Here is a 13,882-nt window from a genome sequence, read left to right on the forward strand (position 1 = left end):
TTATACAAAGTTTGATAGATGCTCCACAAAGTTGGCAAACCAAACCAGACATTAGTTATCATAATGGAAAAACTCATTTCACATACTTTATTACACATTAAAAAGACTTTAAAAATAAGAATAGACACTGCTACTACACAAAAATCCTCTCTATATCACTACCACCTCAACCTAATACGTAATAATCCCAAAGGGCAAAAAAGTTAGGTTAAATATTACTTTTCCAAACATACACAAATTTTAGTTTATAGAGGTGGCTTATAAAATGCTTGTCCTTGCTATGGATACTGTAGGCCTGGCGTAAGTATGCATCTTGCTTAAGGAAGCAGTGTATCAGCTGTGTTTCCAGTGAACAGTGAACTGTCTCAAATCCACGTCACAGAGGCTGGATCAATCTTGCAAACACAAGTCATCGCTGAAAAGAGGCCTTGAACTGAAACAGCCTGGAAAATGTATTAGATACTCATCCTAGCAGAGAGTATGCCTTCCTAGCAGTTAAAATGAAATGTGGCAAAGTTTAAACACATCATTTAAAATAAAACTCCTGCCTCAACAGATGTAATGTCCCTGATACCGATACAAGGAAACAAATTACCTGGAGTTAGTGAAGGGAGAGATACTAATGCAGGAAAGAATTTCATCTTGCATTTCCTCCAGTTATGGCTTTAAGGGGGAGAGGTCTCATTCCTCGTTTACTAGAGTTTTCTCTAATGTTTGAAAGCGTTTTCTTCCATCCTTCATTTTTTTGTGAAGTGGAAATCAGAACAGTTATATGGGTTCTTAACTGAGAATGGTGTATATACTACCATTGGCAAGAAAATCATTTTTTTAAAGTATAACTTGCCTTTGGACTTCCTTAAGTACTATGTAAACTGCTCAAAATACGCCAGTTAGACCTCTACCTCCCACAATGAGAGTAAAAACAAAAACTCAGATGGCCACTGTTTGTGAGGCAAGCTTAAATTCTTAATAATTCTGTTTTTTCTGAAATCAAGAAAGGTTCAAGAACAGTAAGTATAACATCAATTCACATGATTTTCTGGTATATCTTAATAATTAGTAATATGACTACATACACTGAAATCTCTACCTTGTAATCCAAGGCTGAGAGTTTTTCCAATCTTTTATTTACATCAGGAGAATCCATCTTCTTGGAAAACTGAATAAAACATAGTTTGTTTTGTGCCAGAAATGATAAGATGATGAAACTGTCTGTGAGAAGAGCTGAAAAAAAGGTTGATAATACCAGTTAGAATAAAATCATAATGAATTAATATTCTTCTACTGAAACATTATAAAAACTTGTTTTTAGAAGATAAATATTAACTATAATCACTAAGGTCTCCTAAATATCATCATGATGTTTTACAAGGATTTTAAAGATATTAGGAATAAAAAATTACCATCAATCTAATAATATGGATTTGATATTTTTTCTTTTTTCTGTGGCTATTTCAATATATACCAATGTTTGGGGACCATCACCAAATGAGATATATGTGGATGAGGGAGAAAAACATCAAAGAAAGACTAATTCATACCCAAATATAAACATGAAAAGAACACTTACTCTAATTCTATGTTTATATGATAAAAACCATCTGAGAATAAATTTGGTTGATTAGAGAATATTGATCAGTACTCTCTATCAATCTCATATTTTTATTTTAAAATTTTCAACTGATCCTTCTTTTGCGGGTATACAAGTTGAATGAAACAAAGCATATTATAATGTACATCAGATAAATTAACATTTAGTAATGAAGGTTGGCAAAAATATTTCTAAAGCATATAATAATAATAATTGATATCATGGTTACATAAAGGACTATTAATGGCATATGAGGTAACTGCTTAAAGTATCTTATAGGTATCTGCTAAATGTTTTGTATTGTTCCTAACATAAAAAAAAAATCACTGGTTGCTTTATACAGTTTTCCTTATTTCCACGCCCCTGGCTGTGCAAGCATTGACCAACAGTGGATCTACACAATTACAGGAGAATCTGGAAAACTGCCAAGAAATCACGTTGTTATCACGGCCCCATGAGAGTGTATTATTTCGGGTACAAATAAAAGAAACAAGTGAAAAAAGATAACTCAGAGACACGAGTAATGTTGGAAGTCTCCTTTTAATTCTCATAGAGGAGCATCAGTATGACAAAATCATCAGTCACTATTTCATTTGCAATGTCAATGAAGGGTTCTATTACTAGAATATGAAAATGGAACCTCTTCCATTGGGAAGCTTCCTTAACACCAATATCTACAAGGAAGAGGAAATGACCTGCTTACACTCCTATCCTAGCTTGTTATTATCAGCAATGTTGCTAATTACAGTCTTCCTGCAGAGTGCTTTTCTTTAAGGTGATGCCATTGTTTCTCATTTGTTCTGAGTAGTGAGAGCACACAGTAGCGAAGATTTCTTTATTCTCGCCCACGCCCTTTCCACTAGACCACATTGTGTGTGTGTGTGTGTGTGTGTGTGTGTGTGTGTGTGTGTGTGTGTGTGTTACTGGGGATTGCACTCGGGACAGTCTATCACCAAGCTACAACCCAGTCCTATTTGGAAACAAGGTCTCCCTAAGTTGCTGAGAACCTTGCTAAACTGCTGAGGCTGGCTTTGAACCTGTGATCCTACTGTCTCAACCTCACAAGTATTGGGATTATAGGCATACACCACCATACCCAGCTCGACATTTTCTTTTAATTATTCAATTTAAGATACTGACCATTTTCAATCTTTCATGAAAAATGATAATATAAACTATTTTTAGACCTGTTAATAGTGAATAAAAAACAATCTTAAAAATTCAGCATAGTATTATTAATGGAAAGAAAATGGGTGCTGGATTCAGAAACCATGTTCAAATCTCAGCTCAGTCACTCTCTAGTTGTATAAGCCTGGGTACACATCTGAGTAGCTCAGCTTTAGTTTCCTTATCTATAAGAGTGGAAATAACTATACCTTACATAATTGTTTAGATTAAATGGTTAGGTAGGTTGACACCAACATACAGCTTTTATGATTCAGTATCAGTAACCTTCCTTTGCAGTAAGTGGCTTAAAATCTTAGTTGCTTTGTACCAATTATACACTGTGGTGTCAATAGAATCAAATTTATTCAGTATATTTGGTATTGGTTTCCTTTTCTTCTTTTTCTTTCTTCCTTTTCCTCCTCCTTTTTTCTTTTTCTTTTTGTCTCCCAGTGCTAGGGATTGATCCTGGGGTCTCACAGGTAGCAGGCAAGCACTCTACCACTTAGCTCTACCCCTAGCCCAACAATGATTTTTACTATTTAGAAAATATAGTCCCAAATATCTCAGAAGATAGTACTCATAGATTTTAGTCACAGAAAAATTTTCTATAAGAGCCAAAGCACTCATGGCCTTTTTATTGGTGGCTATGTTGACATATCATGTTACTTATTCCAAATTCATTTGGAAATGAAAATATCTGAAATGTCAGTAATAGAGGAATTAATTGTGAAAGAATAAAAAACTTATTTTGAAAATATGTTCAGTATTTTTTTAGAAAGAATGGAAAATACTCAGAATATAGGCCTAACGAGAAGAAAACATTGATATTAAATATTAGTCAAAACTTGTATTGGTACCAAGGGTTGTAAATATGCTATTACAAGCAATTACTTGTTGTGTTTGCAAGTCCCCAGTGGTAATAATTAGTCTACCTGTTGACACACTATTTCTCCTGTCCCACTGTTAATGTAGGCAATTGATTTGCACATGGGGGTAATTACCATCACTGATGGTGTCTGGGATGAGCTTCCCCACCAGGCTTCTGTCAATCAGCACTTTCTCCAGCTGTGGCCCAGAAAGGCTTAGGGACACCAGCACACCTGAACCAAAGAGGAGCTAAAACCAGGTAAGGAGGAGGGAGAAGAAGACATGCTGAGAATTAGAATCTCTTAACAATCTCTCTCCAAATGTACAACTTATAAAGATATTTACACATGCATTTACACTATGAAATTATAAAGAGTCTCTTTTTTCATTGAAAGACAATCACCAGTGTTCTGAGTAAAAAGAGACAGGTAGTTATAAATGATGTAACACACTGAGTGCATTGATTAAAGCTATATGCAGAAACCTATTTAGTGTATATTTATTAGAAACCTAATCTTCTAAATACTTAGAAACTGTTGGTGCAGAAATAACCACTTTGTTTTGCATTCACAGAATGTAATATGCTCTATTAAAGTATTTGAAACATTACTATTTAGATACTAAGAAACATTTCTTGAGATGTGAACAGTCATTGCTACACATTAAATACAGCAGACGCCACCAATACAGTATAAACAGCTAATGCTGATTTATTTGGAATTTAAACCCTTCTTACTTCCAAAAATAAAGGTCTTAGTATAAAATACTAAAAACATGGAAATCAAGGCAATTAAGTAAGATTCTAAACTAAAAAATCATAAATGCCACACCATAGATAATTTCACCAGGAGAGATAAAGAATAATAAAGCATCCAGGCTTTACCAGTATCACCATTCAAATAACCCCCAACAAAAGAGGATTGGATATCACCAGTACAATTTTACACTTCCCCTTTCCATTTGTGGCAGCATAATTCATTCATCTCCAAATGTTTAAAACTTCTCAAAGGACTACGCATATGGGTATGCTTGTTATCTACGAGATTTTGAAATATCAACATTGGAAGAAATTGTTTCACCTTCAAGGCAACAGACTCAAAGCTGATGAATCATGGAATAGCATATGGTATAAGAAGGAAAAAAACCAATTGTCAGTAAACTAATCGTGAACATGCTAGCCAAACCCAGAGACAACTATGATTTAAGCAAAACAGGGGAATCCCCACCACCTAGACATCATGTCCTGGCTAGAGAGGATGATTCTACATTAAGACATATTTGGACATGTAAGAAAGACAAGCAGCACCAAAGACCAGGGTCCTACAAAGACAGACCACTATTCCTCTACCAAACAACAGATTCTAGGCACACAAATCAGAAAACGGAAGGGCCACTTTGTATAGAGCGCCAGAATCCTTTTCCAAGTCAACAGAAACCTTGCTTTTACTAGACCTAATGGATGATTCCATTTCACATTAATGCCTCTATAGGGGTGTAAGGGGTGGGGAAAGAAGACTTAATCATCTCTATGCATTTGGGAAACTAAGAAGAAAAGGCACATTTGTTCCAAGAATTTCAAAATACTTCAATTAATCAATCTCTACTGATTTACATCCAGCCCTGCATCATGTCTTGATGGCAAGCGCCGATCAAGAATCCCTATGGGAACTTCCCCACAGCAACACAGCATGTGGCCTTCACCCTCCAAATTCTTCTTGCATATAGACAATTACAGGACATCTTCCAAATATGGTTCTCTCTCAACTGATTTTTCTCTCATTCCTGTTTTGTTCAAAACATCTCTAATATATGTCCTTTTCTATTTATTTTTATCTAATATTTATACCTTATACTCTTAAGCACTTTTTATGGCTAATATTTTTATTTATTGTGCCTTTATTGGTGCATTATAGTCTCACATGATAACGTAAGTCATCTTGACAATGACATATATGCACATGGCACTTGGTGCCCACCCCCCAATCTGCCTCCCCATTTCCCTCCCTCCCAGTACAGAGTACCCAGACTGACAATGGTATATATTCACATGTATACACATAGTTGATGGTAGTATTTCCATTCATGAACCCCAGTCTTCCTCCTCACCTGCCTTTCTATCTCCTCTCTGGCTCCAGTGAGGTTTCTCCTCCATTATCTCGAGTCTCTCTTGTATCTCAATTACTCAGTATCCTGTACATATTTTTAAAAACCTTATAATCCTTCATTAACTGTGACTGGCTAATCTCACTTAACATAATGTTCTCCAGGTCCTTTCATTTTCTTGCAAATGACATAATTTTGTTCCTCTTTATTGCTGAGTAGAATTCCATTGTTTATAGTCCCATGATTTTGCAATCCATTCATCTGTTGATGGACACCTAGGTTGGTTCTACATTTTGGCTATTGTGAATTGTGCTGCTATGAACATGCGTATGCATATGTTACTGTAGTTCTCTGGTTTCAACCCCTTTGGAAAGATACCCAGTAGTAGTATAGCTGTATCATGACCTCTACAATGAAAATTATAAAACACTAAAGAAAGAAATTGAAGACCTTGTAAGATGGAAAGATCTCTCTTGTTCTTGGATAGGCAAAAAAAAAAAATCATCAAAATGGCCATTCTACTAAAAGTGATCTACAGAATCAATGCAATCCCTATCAAGATACCAAATATCATTCTTTATAGACCTGGAAAATCAGTCATAAACTTCATATGGAGAAACAAAAGACCTAGAATAGCCAAGCAATTCTCAGCAATAAGAACCATGCAGAAGGCATCATATTTCCTGACTTCAAATTATACTACAGAGCTACAGTAGTTAAAATAGCAAGGCATTGGCACAAAAACAGGCACACAGACCAATGGAACAGAATAGAAGATACAGAAACTAATCCACACACTTAAACACAATTCTCTTCGACAATGGGGCCAAATACATATACTGGAGAAAAGACAGCATTTTTAACAAATGGTGCTGAGCAAACTGGCTATCCATTTGTAGAAAAATGGAACTAAATCCTTACATCTCTGAACAGGAATCAACTGGAGATAGATCAAAGACCTGGAAGTTAGACCAGCGACTGTGAAGCTATTAGAGGAGGGCTGAGATTGCACACTCCAATACACAGGCACAGGTAGAAACTTCCTCAGCAAGACTCCCCAAGCTCAGGAGATTAAAACAAGCACTTCTTTTTCTAAGTATTCATTGGCTACTAGTTCCTTATGAATGTTATCTAGGCCACATTTATCTTTGTATCTTCAGGACCTAATGATGCCAGGCACATAGAAGGTGCTCAATAAATGCTTGAAACTCAAAACTAGCTCATCATTAGACAATACATAGTTAGAGAAAAACCTGGCCTAGTCATCTATTTCCACATCACAAGGATGCTCCTTCTTTGGCAATTATTCAAGTAACCAGGCCAAGCCTCAATACTGCCAGTGACTAGAAACTCACTACCTCACAGAAATGCTATCCTACCACAGGATAGTTTCGATCAGTTTAAAAATGATTAATTGTTTTTTTTTTCTATTTTCTTTTTGGTGGTGGTACTGGGGATGGAACCCAGGGGCCTTCTACCTCTGGGCTACACTCCCAGACCTATTTTATATATTTTTTTAATTTGGAAACAGTCAGCAGAGGCTGACTTCAAACCTGCGCGATCCTCCTGTCTCAGCCTCCTAAGCGTGAGGATTACAAGCGTGTGCCACCACGCTTTTATTAAATAAAAAGTGAATGCTGATTATATCCCTAGCACTAAATATAATCTTAAAAAATGCTTAAAATAGGTCAAATATAGGTTAACAGAAGTAGAGACATAAGCAAATAAGTTTAATAAAATGCTGCGATTGCTCCTATTCTAGAAGTGCAGAGTGAGGATGGAGGACAGAGAAGGCGATGACTCCTGGGCCTCAGGTTAGGGCTAAAGCTGCCTTCTTAGAACTCCTACTTTAGCTCCAGCATTTCATCAGTAGCCCATCCGCAAATATTCAAAGATAAGAGCATGATAGTTGTGTTAGTCAGAATTTTGTCTCAGTGATAAAAATAACTGACAGAAACAACCTAAAGGAGGAAAGATATATTTTGACTCACAGTGTAAGTTCCTGCTCCAGCAACACCACTGCCATGGGCCCGGGCAAGGCAGGACCTCTTGGCAGAAGGGAATGGGGAGGAAAGCTACTCAGTCCATGGCAGGAGAGCGCACATGCACACATACCACGGGGCAAGAAACAGCCCTCCAGGGTATGGCCCAGGACCCACTTCCTCTAACCAGACCCTCTCCCAATAATACCAGCAGCTATGGACCACACCCTGGGTGAATCTGCTGATGAAGTTGGAGCCCTCATGAGCTACTCACTTTCCCAAATCCCACTCTGCACATTGCTGTACTGAGGACAAAGCCTTCAACATATGAACCTCTGGGGGACGCTCTAGATCCAAACTGTAACAGTGGTGAAGAGCATGAACTCTGAAATCAGTGTTGGCCCTCTTACTAGTTGTGTGACATTGAAGGCATGACTTAAATAACCTTTTTTATACCTTCATTTCCTCTTCAAAAAATAGATATAATAGAATCTGCTTCATAGAATGAGGGTAAAAAACTTTTATAAACAGCAGGACATAATAATTTGGAATAATGCCTGGCACATAAGTGTTTACAACAATTATTCAACTACTGTATTATGATATGTTCAGACTATACTGTCTGCCATCTCTGAAGACATTCCTCGTCTTTTTGAAAGCCTTGCACCCAGGTTGGGCTCAATATTACACATAGATCATCAAGAGTCCAGGTTAATTCTAATTGATAAAAAGAACAATCTTTTGTCACCTTTCCCAGTTGCTATGGTTTCATAAGAACACTGTCTTCAAGGTGCCTACAGGTTCCTTCAGAAGTCTGGAATTTAATTTGTCCAAATGTCTCTTTTGTCTTTCCTTATTTTCTGCTCTCACCATCACTATCATGAAATAACCCTCAACCCATAAGAGAAACTGCTTTTTCTATGTATAGGCATGTTATATTATAAAGTGAATTCTAAAAGGCCATTTTTGTAGGCTGGAGAAGGAAAGTACAACCCATGGGAGCAGATGAAACTAATGCTGATAAGGACTCTGAGGGGAGGTATCACTGATGTGGTAAGCATGCACACATCACACAGAGAGCTGATCTATGCACGGAGAGAGGAGCCGCAACCCTGCACGATGGAACCCATCCTGTGAGCCTGAGTATTCCTTCAGAGTCTTTCTCAAAGGCCAGCTATGGTCACTCATTCATAAAACCACTCATTCACCCACAAATACATACATGCCCAGCATACACTATAGGCTCTGTTCTGAGTGCTAAATATACAGCAGAGAACAAAACAAGGCAATGCCCCTGCCCACCCTGTCCTCATGGAATTTGTTGCGTTTGAGTGCGGACATGGATAATAACCAGATTTTTTTTTTTTTTTTTACGGTACTGAAGATTTAACCAGGGCCATTCAACCTCCAAGCTACACCCCTCGTTCATTTTTTTGTTGTTTTTATTTTCAAACAGGGTTTCACAAAGGGCCTCACTAAGTAGCTGAGGCTGCCTGTGAAGCTGTGATACTCCTGTCTCAGCCTCCCAAGTACTGGGATTACAAGCGAGCATGTGCCATCACATCCAGCCAAACAGTTTTAATATAATGCCAGATAGTAATAATATGAAAGAAAAGCAACACAGCAAGTTAGGGCTTTTAGGAGGATGCTATTTTAAGCAAGAAGACTAATAAAGAAATAAAAAGGCCTCCCTGAGGAAATGCCATTTGGGTACCCCCATATAAAATGAAGGATCAGCCACATAAATATTAAGAGAAAAGGAGTTTGAGGTAAAGAGCAAATGCAAAAGCTCAGGTCGGAATGTGCCTTGGGAGGACTACAGGAAGCTGGGATGGCACACTTGGAGGGGTGGGAGTGAGGGAAGTCACAGAGGGCCAAGGCAGGCACAGTCGAGGGCCAGGTGAGGGCCAGCTTTGTTGATGAGATTCATTGGATTCTAAGCAACAGAGAATTACCAAATTTATATTCTTAAGGGGAGCAGGGCAGGAGTGAAAGTGAAGGGTCATTAAGGAGGCTGCTGCCGTGGTCAAGGCAAAGAAGAAGATAGCTTTAGCTTCTTCTTTGGTAATTCCAGAGGAAATTATATGTGGACAGATTTAAAATATATTTTAGAGTTTTCATTAGCCGTTGGTGAAACATTGGAAGTGGTATGTTAGTGAAAGACTCAAGATTTTTAGCCTAAGCAACTAGGTTCATTGAGATAAGAATGCTGGAGGAGAAAATAAATTAGATTATTGGGACTCAAGAGTTTACTAGTGGACATTGTAAGTTTAAAGAAATGCAAGTAGAGGTACCCAGTAAACAGTTAGAAATGAGTCTGAAGTTCAGATTAGCATGAGGACTAGACTTAGATATCTGAGAGTGATCAACAATAAGAAAGTAGTGTTTAAAGGAATGGAAAAAAAGCTGTTTGTGGTGGTGCATGTCTGTAATCCCAGTACTTGTAAGGCTGAGATAGGAGAATTGCAGGTTCAAGGCCACCCTCAGAAAATGAACGAGGCCCTCTATAACTTAGTTAGACCCTGTTCCAAAATAAAGACAAATTTTTCTTTAAAAATGAGTGGAATGCTTCTGGTTCAGTCCCCAGTAAAGTGAAAATCCAGGCCATAGTGGTAAATGCCAATAGTCCCAGTACTTGAGAGGCTGAGACAGGAGGATTATAGGTTTGCCTAAGAAACTTAGCAAGGCCCTCTTCAACTTAGTAAGGCTCTGTTTCTCCTTTTAAATACCTCTTAGGTAAAATGTCCCCGGTTTAATCTGCAGTAAAACACACGCACACACACACACACACACACACACACACACACACACACACACACACTCGTGTGCGCGCGCGTGCAAGAAAAGGGTCCAAAATTTGAGCTCTGGAGTATTCAAACCTTCAGAGGTATTAAGATAAGGTTAGCTGGGCGTGGTGGCGCACGCTTGTAATTCCCGCACTTGAGAGGCAGAGACAGGAGGATCGTGCAGGTTCGAAGCCAGCCGCGCGTGCTGGCTTAAGAGACCCTGTTTCCAAATAAAAATGTAAAAATGGGTCTGGGAGTGTAGCCCAGAGGTAGAAGGGCTTCCAGGAACCCCAGTACCACCAAAAAATAAAAATAAAAAAATAAGGTTAGCCCTTTTACTGAAACTATGTTAGGCACATTTTAAGATCAAGGTATGCCCACCATTTCAGATCTCAAAATGTCTTGTAGGTAGAAGTATCCCTGGTAATAGATTTTGGATATAAAGATATGAATAAGTTAATAATCTAACTAATGCATTTTATAAAATAGACTGTAGGGAAACACAGTTTCCAAGTTTTGGTGCCAATGGGAAAGGAGATAACTAGAGTTAGGGAAAAAAATTACTCTAAATCTGAGAGAAGAATATTCCAGCCAAGACAGGAAAATGCTAGTCTCATCTTTTCTGTTTCCCCAAAATGGTTAGTCTTTAAGTCCTAGAGAAATGGAAAGCTCTAAGACCAGAAGGAAAAGAACACCAAGACAGTGTGCCTTTCCATAGCAATGGGCTGCTGAATTCTGGCAGCTCAGAAAAATAAAGAAGAGTTGGCCAAGTGGCAAAGAAAGGCTCCTCTCCAAAGCAAAAGTTGAGAGGAGCCCCAGAAATGACCCAGTGAGGCCAGTGGGACTGCCCAACACCGTCCTAACCTGAGTGATGGTCTTTGCTTAGGAGACAACTAAGGCAGAACAGGAACTAAGACTTCCCTTTCTCTGACAAACTGACAGAGAGTATCCCTCATTCCTTCCTTATTACTCCTGTTTTGACTCTGTCTCTTTCTGTTGCTTGTATCATTTCTTCATCGTTTTCTTCAATAATCTCATACCACAGAGGTATCCTTTCTCTGTAGGAAACTTGGGAATGATTCTCAGAAACTTTGGATGGTTCTCCAAGTTGATTTCTCTCATCCTTACAGTCTACAGTACCTGGACTGAGTATTTAAATTGGAAATAAAATGGCACCTTTTTGGGGGGGACAAAGATAAAATTATATCAGTTGACCTGATTAATCCAAACAGAATATAGGTAATAAAAAAAATGAGTTTCATTCATCAAGTCAAAAACTATGCGAGCGCTTCCAAGTATATAGATGGTAAATTGATAGAATATATGTAGAATACAGAAAAAGAACATATTTTAGAGAGAAGTGGAAGTTTTCCCTAAGATAGATGACTGCTTCCTAAAAGAGGTAGCTTAGAACCCATGAAGAAAAGAAATACACCCCACTTTGCCTCAAGCACTGATTAACTGGTACCTTTTTTTTTTTTTTTTTACAATGATTACAAATAATTCCACCAAGTTAAATATTCTTACTAGTTAAGAACCTCCCCCCGCCGGGCGTGGTGGTGCATGCTTATAATCCCCACACTTTGGAGGCTGAGACAGGAAGATCGCATAGGTTTTAAGCCAGCCTCATCTCAGCTACTTAGTGAGGCTCTCAGTAACTTAGTGAGACCATGTTCCCAAATGAAATATAAAATATAGGGCTGGGAGTATAGCCCAGAGGTAAAAAGCCTCTGGGTTCCACCCCCAGTACCACACACACATACACACACACACACACACACAAGAACCTCCTCCCCTTCCATGCGATTATTTGTGTGTGTGTGTATGTGTGGTACTGGGGGTGGAACTCCCTAAGTAGCTGAGGCTGGCTTTGAACCCATGCGATCCTCCTGTCTCAGACTCCCAAGCGCTGGGATTACAAGCATGCGCCACCATGCCCAGCATATAATTAAGGAGAAATGAAAAGGCATATAGAGTCAGTACTAAAATCAACAATGGGTGATAGGTTCAACCCATGATGGGCAGACAGCCAAGACTGATCCCATGAGGGAGTCGTGTGGGAGATAGCAGTGCCAAAAACTACAATCCGGAGAGGGAACAAGGATTAGGACACTTAAAACTGATTCTAGGGCTTGAGGAAATACCTAACAGTATCATAGAATCATTTTTCTAGAGACCCAGTAAATTTTTTATCATGATGGTACATGGTGTCCCTCATGCTGCCAACAATACAATCCATCAGATGAAACAAGGAGAAACTTGGAAAAGTACACATAGTTAAAAATAATACTATTACACGGGGAAATTATGAGGACTAGAGTCACTATTTCAGTAGATAGTTTGTTAAAAAGAGAATATGTTTTCTGTAATTTATTCCTTCATTCAACAAAATGAATTATTGAGTATAGAGAGAAGCAGGCCTGATTAATCCATTAAAGCAAAGAGACAGAAGTAAATGTAGTTAAGACAGGTATAAAGAAATTAATTGGACTTCTGGGAAGATGGCAATGGAGAAAAGCGGGGCTTACGAGCCCCGCTAACAACCAATCTCTATTACCACTAAATCAGTGCCTTTCATAGCCAGAAAACACCATCAGCAGAGAAACAAAAAATGTGAATACAAGGGACAGAGAAAAAGAGGGCTGGAAAAACGAGACACCAGAAAGAAACCAGACCACAGTGCTGCGGCCCCAGCTGCGGCGCGGGCGCCATCTTACCTTGCAGCACCAGGCCCCAGAGAGGAGGGGGACTCAGAACAGAGCTCAGAGCCAGAAAGGAGATACGCCGGTCTCACGGCCGAGGACGCAGCAGCAGCGCCTTACTGCTGGTGGCAGTGGTGAGTTCACCGGACGGCACCAGACCAACACACTCATCAGCCCAGCAGGCTCCAGAGAGGAGCAGCGGACAGCGAGCTGAGGTGAGTGGCTGCGAATCAGCTGGGCGGAATTCGGCAGATTTTTCGGTGTAAGGAGCGTCTAAAGCTCCCAGGGGTCGGGTTCAGCACACCCTGCAGGGACTCAGAGCAGAGCTCAAAAACAGAGAAGAAATACGTCAGCCTCATGGCTGAGGGCGTGACAGCGGTGCCATATTGCCAACGGCGGCAGCAGCAGTGAATCCACCAAGACCACTACAGCTACATCAGCGCACTCAACAACAGTGAGTCAAATTGCGGCTCCTATAGGAGAAATCCCAGTACTGCACTCCCAGAGACTTGACCCAGTGAGGGAGTGGCAGCGGCAGAGATATCACACAATAGTCACAACCCCCCGTAGAAGAACACCCAACCTGGCACCCCCCACCATGGTCTAAACCAACTTTGATTGACTCCCTGGGTCTGAGACTTTGCGATACAACCCAGTAAAGGAGTAGTGGGGACTGAGATACCA

The 13,882-nt window shown here is 39.3% G+C and overlaps 1 protein-coding gene across 1 annotated transcript in view; it reads right to left on the reverse strand.

Moving 5' to 3' along the window:
- WDPCP (WD repeat containing planar cell polarity effector) overlaps positions 1-13,882 on the reverse strand; it is a gene marked incomplete at its 3' end in the record, with an annotated part of 308,777 nt that overhangs the window by 265,060 nt on the left and 29,835 nt on the right. The window contains exons 6-7 of the mRNA XM_080711300.1: positions 3,760-3,874; positions 1,091-1,224 (exon numbers count right to left, since the gene is read on the reverse strand). Of these exons, the coding sequence (XP_080567426.1) occupies positions 1,091-1,224; positions 3,760-3,874 (249 nt within the window). The remainder of the gene's footprint in view (positions 1-1,090; positions 1,225-3,759; positions 3,875-13,882) is intronic.

The sequence above is a fragment of the Muscardinus avellanarius genome, assembly GCF_963383645.1.
Source record: "Muscardinus avellanarius genome assembly, chromosome: 15".
In the NCBI taxonomy this organism is placed as follows: Eukaryota; Metazoa; Chordata; class Mammalia; order Rodentia; family Gliridae; genus Muscardinus; species Muscardinus avellanarius.